Raw genomic sequence first — 19,751 nt, 5'->3', positions numbered from 1 at the left:
AGGGGATTCAAGAGGGCAGTGCCACACTGACACCTAGCGGCAGACTCAAGAAGTGCGCCACATGTGGCATTCATTGAAATAGCTTGAGCTGAATGAGTAACTTTGCCAAACTAAAACATTTAAAGAATTTACATTAATTCTTAATTTGATTCTTATATATTTTACATATCAAAAATTAGGTTGTGCCAAAGTTGGATACTACAAAGAAGGGGAAATATCAGTGCCACTATTACTTCAAAAACAAGTTGTGTGGTCCAAAATGAACTCTGGTTATAGTTAAGAAAATTGGTCTGCTGTGAAAATATGGTTTTGATCTGATAAGAATTTTTATCAGGTATGTCATAGTATAGGTTCTTGTGAACCTTTACCTATGTCTTAATATGCAGCACAATTCTAAAAATTCAAAAAGGTTCCCTTTTCCACTGAATATCTTGAAAAGAAATATTACACACAAACCCTTGAAAAGTACTGAAACACCTTAATTTCCTCTATTTAATCAACAGCTTTCCTTGGTTGATACATTAGATGAGTCTTTAGTCTTTTACCTTATTCTGAGTCTGTCAGATATTTCATTTAATTAATTTAGGAAAGACGCAGCATTGCTTTGTGGTTTGTCCAACTGAATAATTTTTTCTAAAAATGGAGGACAACTTTCAAAAGAGGTCTTAGCCTGGTGTAAGAAGTATATTAGAAGTTATATTGGAGAATATGTTTTGGGAATGCAGACTGTGTAAACACTTATAAAAAAAATGAAAGGCAGAGACAGTGTGAAGACATTGAATATTTTATTATAAAAAAAGTTATAACAGTTTATTTTATACACAACTATCTAGGAGATTATAAGCATGTTAGCAGAGCATGTCATTGTGACAAACATGCCCACCTTACACTGAAAAGAAAACCAGGAAGGAAGTGATGATGATGAACTTAGAATAAACTTTTCCAAAACAAACAAAACAAAATTTTTTGAACTTTCAAGTGTCGCACAACAGGTACCAAATACATAATTAAAAAAAAAAACAAAAAAAGAACCACAATGTTCCACAACTGAGTGTGCTTGCTAAATGGCCTGATAGCATACGTGTGTGCCGGCAGAAGGCAACACATCCACACAAGCACAAGACAGAATGGGAGGTGTGCAGGAGCGAGCCCCTAAACTGGACCATGCTTCTGCCCAAGGAAACAGTCAAAAAGTGGGCAAGGGATCCTCTGTTTTTAGATGAGCTGATAAGAAAAATGGAGTGACCTTTGGATGTCCCGTCTGTGATTCATGATAGTCCAGAGCATCAGTCTATCCTCAAGTCCTCCATCCATTTATCCAGCAGTATGTGCAGGCGAAGGGGCCTTTTCCTTTCCACCAGTTGGTCTGCAGGATCGTTAAAATTAGCCTTATTAAATATGAAATCCCGTTGGACATTTAGGAGAAGAATACAGCTAAAATATAATCTGTAAATCTGACCGAAAAGCAGAGATTTGAAGGGAAGACAATAAGATCAAAGATAAACAAAAGAAAATCATTTCTTCAAAAAGAATCCAGCTGCTAAATAAACAAGTGCACTCTTTATTATACCAACTTGAAAGACAGATTTATAAGTTTAAACAAGTGGAAATTCAAATAATAGATCTCCAATACTGGGCACAGTCGCAAAAAAGGGTTTACTTAATTTATTTATTAGATTAAGAGATCCGTTTTTCTGCAAACAACTTTTTTTTTTTTAGAGAGGGGAAAAATGCACAAACATACCAGAATGTCATTTTTATTATTAGAATTCTCAGCGTGAATATATCATATTTTGTGTAACAAAATAAAATTCAGCAACAAATTAAAAACAGGATTTCTTTAGGGATTTGCAAAAGAAGCAACAACAAAAAATATATATGTAAATCCTACAACAGTGTAATACTTGAACTGAAAACAGCTGGATAAAAGAGAGGTTCTTCACAATCAAAATGAAAAACACAGGAAAATAGTGTATAAGCAGCTCAAAAAAAAACAAGTCAGTTAGAAAGGAACGGGGAATGCATCTCTGGGTTTTGTTGAACATCTTAAAAAATTGAAAGGTTGCTTTCTTTTTAGCAGATCTGTACTGCTCAAATGAAAAACAAGAACAAAAAAACTAGCCAGTTTGCATATAAATCCTGGAACAGAACTGCTGTAAAACATGCCCACAGAGACGGGTCTAATCCTGGGAAAAAAGGCTGAGCCACACTTGTGATTTCAGTAGTTGGGCATCGCCGACGTATGAAACCAGATGCTAATCGGCGCCGTTTCTGATCGCAGAGGACAACCTGGCCTTTCAATGTGGTGTCTCACAGGTAAAGACAAAAAAAATGAGCCAAATGTTGGATGTTAAGTCATCAGATAGGCATGCTAAACAATGGAAGATGATGCACATTCATCCAAAACCAACAAACGGCTTTGCATCATTTCCACCCTTTAGATGAAAAGGTTTGCCACTAAGCAAGATCCTGTAAAGGTCCAACAAATCCAAAGCACACATTGCACAACAATCTTGCATGTAGAGATTAATTTATGATTAAAAGCAAAAAAAAAAGGGGAGGGGGGCATGATTTGGTTTTTGGACCTTCTGTTTAGGAATAAACACATTGTGGTTAAACAACCAGTGATTTCTACTGCATCCTATGAGGTAAGTCAATTACTTTCCAGGCAGTCCATCTGCTATTCTTGCTGTCAATCGCATCACACTTTGGCTTTAACACATTTTTTTTTGAACTACTTAAACCAGCGACTGCAACGCTTTTCTTTTAAAATCCTCACTTGCCGCACAATAAATGGCATTTTAATCAGGAAGACAATTCTGCACATTAGGAAATGACTTCCTAAGGACAAATATAGCTTTTGGTTTGTCATTTTTGCTAAATGATTCAGATTAGCAGACAGAATAGAAGTCCAGTCTATTATATAGGCAGGTTGGATCTCTCAGATGATGCAAAGCGAGCATCCACTGCTCCAAACGGCAGGATGTGAGGGGCAGCAGCAGAATATTACCCACAAATGACTTTTTTTTCCTTTTTCTTTAATCAGACCCATTTGACAATCGTTTTTTTTAAATATACTTTAAGAGGCACAAACTTTGTTTTTGGCTAAAACTACTAACAGAAATTTATTTAAAGGAAGAAGAAAAAAAAAAAAAAGTAGGAGGATCAGTGCATCCAGATAAAGTTTGGTGCCTCTCATTCATTTATTGTACGTAGCCACATGAGTCTGAGGTGCCTGTTCGCAGCATCCATGTTTTGTTTGTCTGTCACCACACAGTGGTAGAAGTTGGGAGAAGGATGAGTAAATGTAACAACGAACATGTTTGGGGTTGTGCATTTATTTAAAGATATGCTCAGTATGGATTCAGGTAGAACGAGTGTTCGTTGGCATTTTTATTTCCTAGGTGTGTAAAGATGCGCGGTGTGTGTGACGATGTAACTAAAAGCAGAACTTGGATAAACTTGAATAAAGTCGATGTTCAATAAAAAAAAAAAAAAAAAAAAAGGAGGTTCCTTCCAGTGCTTCTTGAAGAAAACACCATCGGCTCACCAGTTCCACAGCAGCCATGGCTGCTTACCAGAAGGCGGGGCTGAAGCACAGCAGAGAGGAAGTGGGGAGCTGGATTCTTTGAAAATTACAAGTTAGCTTTGCCCTCTTCACAACAGGTTCAGATAAAAAAAAAAAAATACTGTCTGGAGTAAAGGATGGCGCTGCAGCGATGCACGCCAGACTTAAGCAGCTCTGAGCTGGAGCAACTACCATCATGTTGGTGGAAACTACTTTAAAAATCTGAAACCTTGCAGGTACCGAGATGCTTGTGGTATTTTCAGAGCTCAAACTAAGGCAGAGATGAAACGCGGAGCCATCGCTACAATATCTGTGTGGGGGTGGACAGCTACAGAGCGGGAAGGGTGTCTGTCAAACACACCAAAGGCTATATATCCATAAAAATCCTTGTTTAGTAGTAACAATAATAATAAAAAAATCAACTTGTTTAAATATGAATTTCATAAGTCTGCTTTCTCATGGTTAGGAAATCAAATATAGTCTCTGTAGGGGTTAAAGGAGGGCGTAGGATGAGGGGCGGGGGGCAGCTCTCCAATTACTACAACTCCATGTCCTGGGCCTCATCTTCTGAGAAATCAGACATGGAGCTTTCAGATGAAGAATCGCCTGCTCCCTCTTCCTGCTCCTTCAGAGCTTCCTCTGTTGCATATTTCTGGATGTACTCTAGAGGAAAAGACAAATCGTTTTTACAAGATTGTTTTTTTGTGGGGGCAGCTACTGGCAGCTGGGAAGGCAAACCTTTGATTTTCTGCTTGTACTCCTCAGGCCGATGGAGGTACATGGCTGCTGCGTCGCCGTTCAGGGGGTCGATGGGGTTTGGGTAAGCAAGCAGTTGGGGCAGAAACGACTCAAAGATGTTGGTCAGATCTGAGCAAAAACAGAAAAAGGATTTTTCCAGATAAAAACAATAATCAGACAGACATGTCTTCTTATGAACATTTAGAACGATTGTTTTAATATCAACTGAAACAATGGATTATAAAGATAATTAACAGGATGAATAAGTTAATATAAATGTTACAAAAAGACAAACCAGAATAAAGATCACAAATCTAGAAACTTTAGGAGTTTTTATTGTATTATTGTTATTCTTTTTGTTCATACTATGCATTTCTGAAGCTAAAGAAGAAACCATAAAATGCTGATGTTTCAAGTTACCTTTGTTTACACTATAAGTTACCTCATAAATCAGTTACTCCCACTTTTTTAGTACAGAATTATTGTACACATGAGAATACTACAACATAAGAGAATGCATAAACTTATGATTTAGACATTTTAAATGTAGCATCATATTTTCCAGAGTATGAGTCGCGTTGTTTTGCATTGTTTGGCCGTGGGTGCCACTTATGCTGCATTCACAAAGGGCTCAGACACGCGCATTCGAGAGAAAAAGTCTATGCAAAAGCATGAATATGCTTGGCTTGGCAGAATTGTTCCAAAGAGACACAGAGGAGGAAATATACAACAGATTCAGTGATTTCAAGAGTTTAGTTGACTTGGTTATCTAAATAATTGTTCATACGTTTCACCAATTAACCAGATTCCTCCTATGTTTCATGAAATTAAATAAGCATTACGGTCTTAAATTAGTGAGGCGTGCAGATATTCAGTCGATTATTGTCAACTATTCTGTTACGATTCTACAAATACAGGTAAATAAAATACAGGTAAACTATGAAACATGTTGCAACGACATTTTTAGATTTTAAACTCCTGATAACATCTTACAATCACTTCTTTATGATCATTTATACCGGATGGAGATGATATGATCAGAACATTAAGAGCAATATGAACAAACATTTGAGAACCAACAGAGAATTGATGATACCATTGATGCTAGTGAGAGCATGTCTCTTACAGCAGACAGGGCAGTAAATCAGGACTGGATCTTGACTTTTCTGCTCAGTAAGCAGGTTAGAACCATAAGTGCACCGCAGTGTAATGGGCTCAATTTTCTTTTTTTGTGCTTATTATTATCACAGCCCCTTCAGAGGAGGAGCATGTTCACAGTCCACTCACCGTAAAGTGCTGTCCATGTCTGGTTAATGACATCTAAGCACACCGTTCCTGACCTGGGAAGCAGAGAGGAAAAGTGAATTAGCAGGCCTGAGGGGAGCGAGTGTGTGTGTGTGTTTGTGTGTGTGTGATGATGATGCAAAGTTTTCTTAACAGAAGCAAACAAGCTGTTGCAGCAAACGATGCTTTAAATACATTACAGCAAAAAAATTCTGGCTATACTTGAACTGATCCTTATCTAATTTACATATAAGCTGCCAGTCAGCTTTAATATTTAGCAATTTCCCATCCAAGTGTGGTAAATTGTGCCATCGATACACATCAGTTGCAACTGAGTTTGTATAAAAGCAGTAAACAAATAGAAATAAAAATACTAAGAAAATCCCATTTTACTGAGTAGAAATTTTAACCAAATAAATAAATAAATAAATAAAATGCAACAAGTAATACATATTTCTAAATAATAATGAAAGAAGATCTTTTAAAATCAGGCATAATTTTAGACACTTAAACTCTAAAAAGTGAGGTATTTTAAAAGTATCACTCGCTTCATTTGGAATGTACCATTAAATCCAAGACTTTACTTAATTTAGCATCACCGTGAATAGAAAAAAAAACCCTGAAAGAATATTTTTTATACTATCAGAAATGAAGGCGTTTAGTAAATACAGGAAGGAGGTCCTTTATTTAGTTTCTCCATCTATGTGAGGCATGACCTTCCAACCATGGTATATCAGAAACATGCGACTAAAAACAGTTGTTTTCAACTTACGCTTCATCAATGTTGGGATGAAAAATCTTGTTCATGAATCCTAAAAAACACACAAGAGCAAATGTGAGCGCAGTAAGAATCCAAACGGACACTGTGACAGGTGTGAACTAAAGCCCCTACCTATTGAAGGTGATTTGAATGGGTATTTATCAGGAAGATCTACTCGTACTTTCCACACTCCTCCCTCATACGGCGCTGTGCACAAGCAGAGGACCACAGATTATAAAGTTGCCCTCTGAAGTGCAGCTGATACACTTCTATTCCACCCTTCATGCATTCCAGTGGATTTAGAGGCTGTAGAGTCAATTTTCTTTAGAATTCAGCAAAGCACTTCACCTCTGTGGATCTTCGACTGCTATGCATTTAAACCCACAGATTTTTCCTTAATTTTTTTCCACATCAAAGAGGTAAAACTGCGGGTTGACAGGAAAATGCATAGCTGCAGATGGAACACTTAAAGATAAATGTACATGGACCTGCGTGTCCGCACACCAGCATATCATAAAGGCATTTTAACCATTTACCTTTTAAAACATTTTTACCGTAGTGAGATGACAAAACAAGAGCTTGTAATTGTAAATGGCTGACAATTTTTTAACCTAAACGTAAAAAAAAAAACGTACATTTTAAATGGTTCCACAGGGAAATACTGAATCAAAAAGCAGACATAAATTGGAAAAAGAGAAGCGCTTACTTCCTTGTGGTCCAAAAAACTTCACTACAAATTCATTGAGGCCACTGAGGATGGTGACTTCATGCTTGCTCTCAATGCTAGAAGACTGTTAAAGAAGAATGGTGCAGGTACAAATGGAGAAATAACAGACGATAAGAGGGAACACATGGTGATAATCTAGCTCCTGCTTTAAGAATTGTTTTTTTTTTTAATCGTGGCTGTGATTGTTAAATTCTAATACTGTTGACTTTTACAGGAATGTGCTAAAAGTGTATTTGCCAAAAGAATGTCTGTACAAGAAAGGAAAAAAAAGACAATTTCTTTGATCCTGAAAATGCATAAAATCTTTTCCGATTCAGGAAATGGTTAAAGATCAATGAAAAAAAAAAAAAGATTAATTAACTAGTAAACATAAATCTCATTTCCACACAAACTTATAGTTGAATCTCTACAATAGCATGTTTCTTTTGAACACACTGACAAACTGAATGCCAACAAAATCTCATAGCAGACTAAGTTTTCAGAAATGTGTTGCAGTTGAGCTAATAAAGTGTTTTTTTTTTTCCTCTGCTGTAGTTTGAGCCCGTTTGTCAGATCTGACAGAGACCACCTCCTATTAGGAGCATCAGAGACAACGTAGGGTTAAGTCAAACTGGAGGTTATTTTAGGTTGTGGCTGAGTCTGCTGAATGTAGACTCAGCCCCTGGCTTCACAAAAGTGTCATTTACCAAACGTTTTGCGTTGAGGTAGAGGAGACATTCTGAGGCTTAAAAAGAAAAAAAAAAAAACAGTGCAAAGATGCAAAATAATCACAGGCACCACAAGTACAACCTTCATCTTGGGCTCATGGGAAAGAAACTGCTAGGCCTGCCTTCAAAGAGGTTCTTGTCACAATGCATGCAGAGGTTCTACATCCTGCACCTCAGCATGCTAAAACACTCAAAGAACAGTGAGTCTCGTCATTTTATTTGCTAAATTAAGTTCCGCCCGCCATTAACAGAGAATGAAATAACTATCAACAATAGAGAAAAACAGGAATATGCCACCTTCCTCACTTGAGAGGCCCTAGGTGATTCATTTTCTTAGATGTGACACATCTTGTGTTTTTCTTTCAGATGTGAGGCATCCAGCCCGCCTCTTTTCTACTCTGTAAATAACAAGTCACTTTTGACAAAAGCTTCATTACTTTAGTATGAAAAGATCTGTTAGAAGGAGAGAGCGCTTTTGTGTGGCTGTTTGATGCAAGATGGATTACATTTCTAAAGAAACATGTATTATGTACGTGTTTTTAATGTGTTCTTGGAGCATTATTCTGATGACGGACAAATCAAATTTCTTCATTCAAATTGTTGTGAATCATTGTTGTGAAATGGAGATTTATGTCATGAAGATGATACTCTGGGTGGCCAACAACCTCGCTGAGGGCAGCCTTGCTCCGCACCACAATTTGGTAGTAAATTTCTAATGACCTCCTTGCTGCTCTGCAGAAACTCTGTCCAAGAAAACAACACAGATTTTTAGACTTTTGGCTAAAAACAACATACCGTGATCATAATGAATGCATTTAAAATAAATGAAAAGATGATCAGAGTAGGAATTTAAAGAATCGACATGAAAGCCATGAAAAAAAAAAATCCAGATTTAGCTGAAATTACTGAAAAAAACAAAACAAATGGAATGTTTCAATACTAAAGAGTTTAAGTAAAAAAAAAAAAATTGTGTTGGTTAAACATTAACATATTACTTTGCATTTATAGGACTGTTTAAAACCAATATTTTCCCACATCCTTTTATTCAGCTCCTCTCCTATTTTATACAGATTGGAATGTATTTGTTTATTTTGCAAGACATCTTTTATAGATAAAAAAATTGACATTCGAGTTGACAACTAAAAACATCATTAGCATGCATGAGTACAATGGTCTCATCCATCCCAACACACTGAATTGAAATGGGTTTGGAATACTTCAACAAAACATCTTTCCAATGATCCATTTATCCAAACCATCAGCTGTCTTTTTAGCTGAATTTGTTTAATTTAAGACTAAAGTGCGGTTTCTCCTGACTGTTTTTACTTTTTACTTTTACTTTAGCTCTGAGAACTTTTGAGTTCTAAAATACAAAAGTATGCAGTAAATGGCATTTACGGTTGCTGTCTGAGCGCGTCTTGTTTTCCTTCTGGTCAAGTCAGGACAATCTCCCAGTTTGACCCAGGATGAAAATATCATAGCCCGGCTAACCGCCTTCCAAGTATGGAAAACAAACATCATGGAGAATCTGAAACAGCTCTCTGTTCAACAATATAGTGTCACGCACAAGCAAACACTACAGTCAGGAAGTCTGTGTGTCAACTTGGTAATGAAAACAAGGCTTGTTTCAAAGCACTTTCCTGTCTTTCTTTGCTGCATTTGAAGAGAAAGGCATGAAAAAAAGATCAAACTTTCCTTCTTTTTTATGGTTTGTAATAATTAGATTTATAAACGAATGTAGCAGCGCTTTGACTCTTTTCTAAAATTCAGTATAACACTTCATCTTTGAGCCATATGCTAAAACAGATGTGAGGCATTTGTACTAAATAAGTGTACTGACAAGCAGAGAGTCAATCTGACACTAATGGAAAAATCTAAACCAAGAAAGCTACCAGAGAACCATCAACATTCCTGGAAATTCTAATTCAGCAGGAGAATCAGAAGTAATTCATAAATAAATGAATAAAAATTTAAAACAAGCCCAACCGACAGCAAAAAGAGTTAGAAAACATGATTAAAAGTGATGCTGCAAACAGAAACAAACATAAAGGGAAAAAAAAGATCCTAGGAGAAGCTAAAGGACAATGAGGCAGAGGAAGCACAAGCTGTGAATACCATCATTGCTGTGGAGCAAGTAAGCTAGCCTCATTTATTTTTACACGTATTGACCAAAAATATTTATGAGTTGAAGATATGCTTTTCTTGTTTATTGTCAATCCAAACCAAGTCAATCCAATTTTATTGTTGAAAAAGAAGAAAGAGCAACAATAAAGTCGATTTAACCTTCTCTTTTAAGCTGCAAACCCCGCTAAGAGATTGATGTCAAAAAGAAGGTTTAGATCCGTTTGATTTTTCGGTAAAGGAGGAAACACTTCTTTTGATAAAGCGGTGGAGCAGTCATGCATCTCTACCTCCTTCCCCAACACAGAAAGCAACTGCGAGCAGTTTGTACAATGAAAGCCTTTGCAAGTGAAAGACAGGAAATATAGCAGCTGTCCTTGGGGTGGAGGTGATATGTAGGTTTCCTCTACAAAACAAAAAAGGAAATAGTAATGCACAGGCTGATCTTTAGAAGAAAATAACATACCCTAAGACTACGATAGAGTTCTGACAAATAATGACAGAAAATCTAGAAAAAATAGTGACAATGTTGGCTCAGACAAACAGAGCCCTGCTTTGATGCGCTTCTTTGACTGTTCAAAGTCCGATCTTGTGTTTCAATGTGTGCGTATTCAACTTTGTGCACCGCGCTGAGCCCAGGAGGATTACAGTGTGATGACCTCCAGTGCATACTGCTGCCTGAGAACAGAGGCAGCTAGTGCAGCACAGTAACCATTCCCCCGTCCTGAGAGTGATTTAATCAACTCCGCAACAAAAACAAATGCCGTTCTTCCCAGCAGTGGTTAGCAGCCAGCCACGCTCACACACCCCTCCAATCCTACTCTTTCAGGAGCACCTCGAAGCTAAAACGTTCTTCCTTCCCTGTGGAAAATTAGCCTTCAGGATCCCGACGCAAACAGTGGTTACATTATTTTTAAATGTTAACTTATGTTGTAACAAACTGCTAAAACTAAATGTATTTTATGACTTATGCTTACATGTGTGTACTCCATTGACTGTATATGAGAACTGGACTGATTAACTCCTCCCCCCTGCCATTCCGTACAGGAAGTACCCGCTGGCTCCAAGAAGCCAATATCCCATAGACTTCTATTGAGAGCTAAAAAAGGTACTACTTAGTCGATTAAATTTGTCAGAATAACCTTTCTTGCTTGGTTATTGCTTTGGTGCTTGCTTTTGTTGACATGTTCTTGTTAATACTATTTTTTTTATCATGATATGGTTTCTTTGTTGCGAGTTATTCAAGTTGTAAACTGGCCAATCAGATCCCTCAATAAAAGCTTGTGGTCTCATTCCTGACAGATGACCTTTCCAACAAGCTCACTCCTGATTGGTGAGAGTGGTTACCATAGAAATGTAGACTCAGACCGACTTGGACCAATCAATGCTTACTGTCGCCATCTGGTTCCAACATGGCAACATCTGTACAGTGAAAAAAATGGCGACTGAATTTACTGCATTTCAGAAGTAAGCCATTTTCGATGGGTGACATCACACTCACTCGCTCCAGTTTTCATATACAGTTGATGGTGTCATCCCTACCACGCACAAATACAACACTTCCTGATTGCTCAAGTGTTTTTATAAATGAGGTTTATTGGTTTGGTAAATGACAAACTGGCTAATGCTTAAAGAAAAATAAAAAACGAGGATGGGTTGGAGCAGCTTTAAAGCCAGCCACCAGGTCTGTATCGCATCACAAAATAATAACTCTCAGTCAAAACATGTGATGAATTTAAAAAAAAAATACGATGTGCAAGACTCAAAGTATGGAGTTACTGAGCAAATCTGGGCTTAAAGCGCCTCCTTTCAAAGCGCCCAGTGCTGTTTAAAACACTCTGTGGCTGAATTGAGAGAAAAAGCGGTGTGTGCGGGCTGCAGGGAAGAAAACATTGAAGCTAGTTTTACATATCAATGGACATATGGCCTCTAAACTCACCAAAATCCTCATGTGAATGTGTGACAGCTGGGAAATGCTGTCCTCTCTCAAAAGACGGACATGATTTCTTGACAGCAATAAAAAAGATTTTATATTTCTTTGGAACTTGAAGGTCAAAACCTACAACCATAGCAGCTACAGAGCAGACATTTGTAAAGTCTGTTCTAGTTACCTGAACATCTTGAGGTTTAGACTATAGCAAAGGCTTTTAAAAAACGCCTCTCGTAGAGCTTTCACATCACATATAATTAGCATACCCAATTAATGGAGTGCTCAACAGTTAATTCAAATTCACACTGAAGATTTGGCTTCCACAACAATCAAACCTTGAAAAAAAAATGGCAGCCACCTCCCCGTGTGAGAAGAGAAGTGGCACAAAAATGAAAAGGCCAAGTTCTTTGTCTTCGCTTGCGAGAGATGAGAGCCCACCCACAGCAATCAAATGTGAATCCTTCAGCTGCTCCTCCTCTCAGCCCTTCCCCCCCCCCACCGAATCAACAGTGGAAAAAGCAAGAAAACGCAGGGTGTGAACGCACACGCATGAGCTGTGTGCGCGCACGTACGAATCACACGATCATTAACGAACACAAAAAGCGAGCCAGTGTGGGCGACACAGCAGCCGAAATCTGAGGCAGTAATGAGCAATCCCAAAAGACAAGATTTGTTGTCAGTTGTATGAACAACAAAAAACTATAGACAATGCTAGGTTGATATTATTTTTGGAAGTAAAAAGAAAAAAAGAACTACAGTCAAGTTTATCATTTTGGAGCACAAGACTACAAGCGACAATTGAGAGTTGCACTTTTTGATAAAGCTATTCATGATATCGATGGACTACTAGCATTTAAACTGTACACTTAAACAGACGAAAGGATTCACACAAAGAAAACATAAAATACGTAAAAGTACCGTTTTACTTTTTGCTTTAAGCAGAAAAGGCAAGCCGACTTCTGAAATTCAAAACAAAAAAAACACTTCAGTAAAAGTATTAGAGAAACTTTTGCCCATCTGTTTTCAATGGGAGCTAATTCATGCATGTAGACAGATTTGGGTCTGAAGTCTCCTACTGTCTGAGGTGCCTTGATCCTGGAGGCCCCCCCAAAACAGGACTGTCATTCAAAGAGGAGGTTGCCACAGACTACAGCCAAAACAAAACAAAATATTAAAGTCCCAATCCAATCATTTTCTGATCTATTTTAAAAGCAGTGGTCTTTTAATTATGGTTTAGCCAAACTAAAAAAAAAAAAAAAACTGTCATTATCTAAGACTGTTTCTGCAGAGCGGCAGGACTTCATTAGAAATTCATTTCTGAGTTGCGGGCGGGACTGTTGGCACAAAGTAAGCCTACCCCTTATTACCCATCATCCAGCTGTTTAGACGCTCTCTCACTAGCTTACAGTCCCTCTCAACCCCATCCTTACATTAGCGGTGCACCAAAAATGCCTAGCAATTTGGAAGCTATCCAAAGCTTAAGACGTACGTGGATCTATTCGTCTCCAAGTGGATCCATCGGTATGGAGCGGAGCAGGAAGCTTGTGTGTATTTTCTGTCACAAAAAAGCTCATTTTCTACTGGTATTTTTTCTTCTGCTCCTTATTCAAAAATATAGTGTCAAAGCCAGACCTGGAGATACTTATTCATGCATTTGTCTCCAGTAGGTTAGACTACTGTAACGGCCTGCTCACCGGCCTCTCCAAACGAGCTGTAAAACAGCTTCAGTACATCCAGAATGCTGCTGCTCGAGTATGATCATATGAAGTATGATCACATTAGTCCTGTGCTCAGGTCTCTGCACTGGCTCCCTGTACCTCAAAGAATAGACTTCAAAGCAGCTCTGCTTGTGTACAAGTCTCTCCATGGCCGAGCACCAAAGTACATATCTGACATGTTAGTGCCATATGAACCATCTCGTACTCTGAGGACCTCAGGGGCCGGCCTCCTGTTGATTCCCAGAGTCAGAACTAAACAAGGGGAATCAGCGTTTCAATATTCTGCAGCTAAAATCTGGAACAGCCTCTCTGAAGGCGTAAGACAGGCCTCTTCTGTGTTCATGTTCAAATCTAGACTTAAAACATTTCTGTTTAGCCGTGTATATGACTGAAAGGTCCTATCTGCACTTTTCTTTCCTTTCCTTCCTTTATTTTTAAATCAATTTTCAAAAATTTTTCCTTTTTTTTTTTCTTTTCTTTTAAGTAAATTTTACGTTGATTATTTCTATGATGTATTGTGATTTTAATGCATTTTTCTGTTTTGTGAAGCACCTTGAATTACTTTGTGTACGAATTGTGCTATACAAATAAACTTGCCTTGCCTTGTCTATTCACATAGATTTAAATAAAAAAATACAAAAAAGAGAAAATTTTAGCTCAATTTTCTTTATATACATCATCTATCATAAGAAAAATTCCTCAAGAACATGCTAAAAACACTTTTTCATCGGAATAGGTTTTTAAACATGTTTGTCCACAATTTAGAAATAGGAAAAGTCGCTCATTAAAAATTTGGAAGTAAAAAAGAATTTGGTCAATATCCAAAAACTTTCCATAAAAGAATATTAAAAAAAAGACATCATGCCAGCCCAATTTGCCTTCTACGACTGCAGCTCTCTCTTTAAAAAAAAAATCCCCACACCACAGTTAGTAATAAAAGCTGTTTGTGCATCCCTATCAAGAAGAAAAAAAAAAACTGCTAGCTCCATCTGACCGATCAGGGCTCTGTTCATGAACTCTAACAGACATTCAGGAACAGGCAGAGAACTGCTGGTTCCTTCTCGCAGTAGCGGCGCTGGGAGCAGATTAGCTGGCCACATCTGTGGAACAAGGTCTGACATAGCAGCATAAGGTGGAGGTCGCATGGGGCTCCTGTAAATGCAAAAACACAAAAGGACTCCGCTGCTGATGCGGTCCGGATGTCATGTTTCAATGGCACAATGGGGGCTAAAGCACCAAGCGGAGAGCAGATAAAGCACAGAATTGGAATTCAACTTTGGGACGGTTGGGGGAAGTGGCAGTGGACATGCTTCATGGAATTCTAGCCCAGTCATTGTCACACTCTCAATCATCTTAAAGAATGAAAAAGCTGGGGTGCAATTTTGGTAATATCGAATGTCCTGACGCTTTTGCACTTATTACAGGTTCAGTGGTTCTGTCCTTTAACCTTGTTCAAATTCCAGCTGCTTCCTTCGTTTAAAGCGTTTGAAAGTATAGCAGTGATGAATATATACAGTAAATAACTGTAAACTCGCACAGCGGGATGTGGCTGCTCAAGGAAAACAGAGGTCTTCTGGGAAAGTAATGAAAAAGGAAAGATGCAAGGTTGACCTTCACTTTGAAAAAACACATAGTATTAAAAACAGACTGCATGTATAGAACAAAGCTGAAACCCAGCCATGCTGAATGTTGAGGTCATTCTGACACTTTTTTAAAATCAAATTCCCACATGGCCACTGCTCTAAATTCTCTTTTCTCTGGTGGCCGCTGCAAATTATTGCTGGAGGCCTCTTTAAAGCTGCTCCCGTCTAAAAGGTGGTGTGAGTTTCGAGCTTTGGTTACACCGGGGGGCGCGACAAACTGGTCGAGAGCACATAAAGGTATAAACTCCTGTCTATTCCAAATGGAAAATGCAACCGCCTTAACCTGCTTACAACCAGTTTTCAGAGGAATTGCAAAAACACACAGTTGACTTCCTCCATAGAAGTGAACAGGTGGCAAATCTGTTCTAGCCTGTAAGTCATGTAGCTGAAGAAGTGGGGTGTATTACTAACACAAGGACTTGTATGTGCTGCAGTACTGGAAAAAATAATCTCCTGTTCTATCTGCTTCGTTGCACTGCGAAAGTGGCAGTAACTTCCTAAAAAAGTGGTGGAGTGGAGAAAGACTAAACTTGCTCAAACAAGCAGTTTACCGCTGGCAAGTGATGCCAGAATGAGCTTATTGTCTGTTAAAGGAACGACTCTGTTGTTGATCTGTGGTATAATAATAAACAAGATTCATCATAAAAACAAAGATTTTTTATTTTAAATCCCAAATTGACAATATTAATAATTTTGATTAATATTGAAAGCATTCCCAGTGGTTTTCCTTGCATTGCGTTAGGAGTCCGTCTCACGACCGTCAGTTTACATCGTCTCCGCTGTGTCCGCCCTCACCCTTTCTTTCTTCCTCACCGAGTCTTTGGCTGTGTCCCAATTCCCACCCTAATCCCCAACTATTAAAAAAAAAAAAAACGGTATAGAGCGGGACTATGTAATGCCCTGGATTTTAAAAGCAAGTCAGACACCATGCTCACCTTGGTTTTTCTTTTCTTTTTCTTTTAAACGGCAAATATGACATCAATTTCATGAAGTTAAAATCTAATTGATATGAGCGTTTTGCGACAATCATTTATGAATCCACTGTCTTCTGATGATGAAAACGTTGGTTTATTTAAAAAAATACATGTAAATGAATTTTTACATGTACATGAATTGTTTTGGCAAAAATTGTTCAGACGCAATGCATTGTAGTCTATAATCACCAATCTAGTGAGCATCAAAGCACACTGATTTTTAGCAGAGACTTATTGGAAACTCGATTTTAGAATTGTAGATTCACACAGCAGTACAAAATGGCAAACACACTATTTAGTGCACTATGTAGTGAGTAGTGAAGGAATTTGGACACATTTGTACGATGCAGGTTTTCTGCCATTCATGATTATATATTTTTGTACTTCCAAAATTAAATGTTCGTCGTCCATGACGAAAATAGATGCAGGTGTTTTCTGTGTTGTTGACGTGCATTATCGGCACATCACCTTAAAAATAAAATAAAATGTTAACTTTTTTTTTTTAAATACAACTGAAGTTCTTTTTTTATTTCACAAACCCTGACCCGTTGCTCGTTTCTCTGGCTTTGACAGCCAAACCGGCACATCAATTTTTTAGGTGGCTGGGTAGCTCGGTTGGTAAGGTGAAAGGCTACCACGCAGGAAACCAGGGTTCGATTCGCGGAGGGGAATGGGGGCAATTACCATATCAATGGTGAGCAATTAACAAATTAGGCAAGACCCTTTCAGCTACTGCCTCCTGAACGCGATTCGGTTGCAGCTCCTCGCTCCCCCAAATGCGGAGACGAATTTCCCTTGGTGGGATTATACAATAAAATAAAAATTATATTTTTATAATTTTTAAAAATATAATTTTTAAAAAATTATACTTATACTAATTATACTTATTATAATAAATAAGTATAAGTATAATAATATATAATATAATATATAATAAATACTTATTATAATAAGTATAATTAAAAAATGGACTGGAAATTGAACTCCCATCAAAAGCTGCATTGCTGAGGGACGCACGTCAGATTCAAACATGACAGTGAACAGTCAAAATGTGTGTGTCAACGCATCGGAGACGAACCGGTGGAAATCAGCACCTGGTGGCATTAAATAAGCCCCCCCCACTTCATCCAACTGCTTACACACTCTCCTGCTAACTTACAGCCCTTCACCCCTCCAACACAACATCATCGGTAAAACAAATAAGGCAAGCAACACTGGAGCTATCCAGACGTAAAGTTTTGAGCCAGATGCCAGCTCGGGTGAGGAAAACGAAAATGTACATGGATACAAGTGGATGCATCAGAATGGAGCAGAGCAGGGAGCTTGAGGCTTGCCGTAGTAGCTTCAACATCACAAGTACAAGCTTTTTTTTCTGCACAAAATTTATCCACCATTTGAATAAAGATATACTCAGAAATGCTTACATTTCTTTACATATGTCCTCCATCATAAGAAAAAAAAAAGCTACAGACTGTCAAAAAACACGATTTTCCTCAGAATCGGTCCATTAAAAAAGCTCAAAACACAGGTTTGTTTTCAGATGTCTTTGCCTTTTAAACATGTCAGTTGCTTTAATTTGACCAGCCCACTTCTAATCCCATATTTGACTAAGCTTCACTGCCGTCCCATCAGCTGTTTTAGGTCCCTCCCTCTTGCAGTTTCCGCTGGTAACAGGCCATCCAATCATTCCACAGTACCAGAACAAAAACAAAACTACTTGTTCATGCTGATCATCCCACAGGGCTGGAACTATAAAGGCTATTGATCACTTTCAACACCTTGTTTTTTTGTTTTTGTTTTAACATATAAATCAGCAGCAGCAAAGCAAACACAGTGACAAGTCCCTGGAAAAACAGAACACACCAGATGCTGCTAACAGTTCAAGCATTCCTCCGTGAAAACGAATGCAGGCACATGACACCTGCTGCACCACTAAAAACCAGCTGCTCTACTCACTTCCAAATGTCAAAATAACAAATTACGACCACTCCAGAGTCATACAGGTTGGCCTGTCTTATTATTTCCCAGAAGACACTTGAGTACAGTGACAAACACTGATAAGGAGGCCATTTTGATGTTGAAATTAAGAGCCAGATCAGCAGCTTTTAAAGATAAAAAATTTTAAGATGCGATTTTTTTAGAACATCAACACAACCATTACATGGTGACAAAGACGCGTCATGTATGTACCAGAACTCCCTTCCACAGCGGCAACGTCCCAATGAGAACAAAAGAATGCAGCTTTTTCAGTTAGCGTTAGGTTATGTAAACAAGCTTAAACGTGAAAGGCTGAGTTTCAGTAAAACTTCCGCCGAAAACGGCACAAAATTGAGAGAGAGAGAAAAAGGCAATGAGCTAAACGAAGACTCATGTGTGTGTTATCTACAAAAACAGCTGGTGCAACATGAAGAAAGACATTCCTATAAAAGGAGAATAACGTCAGCGTCTAGTGGTCGGGTGTTCCTGTATTTTCAAATAAGGCAGACAGCTAAAATTTGTCCCAAATTATGCTGCAAAATGCTAAAATGACATGTGACCCAAGTGATTTGCTAATACAGCTGTCCAGATAAGCGACTATAGGTTTGCGGGATAGAAATAGCTAACACTGGGCTTTGCTAGCAAAGCGTTGTTTACACAAAACAGCAGTAATTGACAGTGAAAGCCGTTTACGTTTGGAGCTTAAAAGGCTAATAAATAGCAGATATCAACGAACCATTAAACATTTTCACATGTATCTGGACATATCAGACAAATGAGAGACTTGTTTATATTGAAAAAGGATACAGTTTCACCACATCGGTATCCATTCGCCTTTTACCCGGACTTGGCGACGACATTTTTGCTATTTCCACCGAAGAACGCCAGTAACTAAGCTAAAAGCCAGCCCACGAAACGCTAGACTGTCTAGCAAACGGTACTATCCGAAAGTTAACATTGGCTTTCGGAGCTGTTCATATCAACGCGTCTTTACAGTTAAACGTAAACCTATCTCAATTAGGCTGAGCTAAAAAGGTAGATCTCCCCTGTCCACTGCCTCTCTGCGTTCTCATCATGGTTCTGACAAGCAAGGATCCCTCCGCCGACTGCGTCATAAATGTTCGACATTACCATCGCGGCCATATTTGTAGTTCATAAATGTTAGCTAATATGGCCCTAAAGGTTTGGCAAAGAGCTTGAAAAACAAAATAAATTGAATACTATGCAGGTAGATAATTTATTAGACAATATTAATACAAAGTAGCGAAGGATAAAAGTACAACCATCGTCAGCATGTGTCCTCCTGTCTTAAGTGCCTTGCCTCAACAAGGTTCCAGTTATTGGAAGTGCTGCATTTATAACTTAATGTCTTTATTTAGATTAAAGGGGAAAAAAATAATCGCTTAACTATAAATTAAAGAAATCTTTTTTTATTTATCTTTTAAATAACTCATTTAATCAACTCTTAGTTGAAGTATTTCATGGCTTTTCATTTTTATGGTTTGATATCTTTTGATCTTTACAGTGTCTTCTCAAATTTTGGCCAGTGTTTTATTTCTTCTTGTCAATTTGTTTTGTTTCTTTAAATTTAAGTCATGACTTTT

General features: G+C 38.0%; 1 protein-coding gene across 1 annotated transcript; it reads right to left on the bottom strand.

Annotated features, from left to right (window-relative positions):
* Positions 1-768: 768 nt before the first annotated feature.
* ube2h (ubiquitin-conjugating enzyme E2H (UBC8 homolog, yeast)) lies at positions 769-19,301 on the bottom strand. Its single transcript, XM_023952677.2, has 7 exons — positions 18,955-19,301; positions 7,057-7,133; positions 6,483-6,557; positions 6,363-6,402; positions 5,594-5,646; positions 4,307-4,435; positions 769-4,231 (listed from the first exon to the last, which is right to left on the bottom strand). The coding sequence occupies exons 1-7, from the start codon at positions 19,005-19,007 to the stop codon at positions 4,107-4,109; spliced, it is 552 nt and encodes a 183-aa protein (XP_023808445.1). The 5' UTR covers positions 19,008-19,301; the 3' UTR covers positions 769-4,106.
* Between the last annotated feature and the right edge of the window lie 450 nt (positions 19,302-19,751).

This window comes from Oryzias latipes, chromosome 23 (assembly GCF_053564925.1).
Source record: "Oryzias latipes strain Hd-rR chromosome 23, Olatipes_Hd-rR_3.1".
Classification (NCBI taxonomy): Eukaryota; Metazoa; Chordata; class Actinopteri; order Beloniformes; family Adrianichthyidae; genus Oryzias; species Oryzias latipes.
This window is presented reverse-complemented; position numbering and strand designations above follow the sequence as displayed.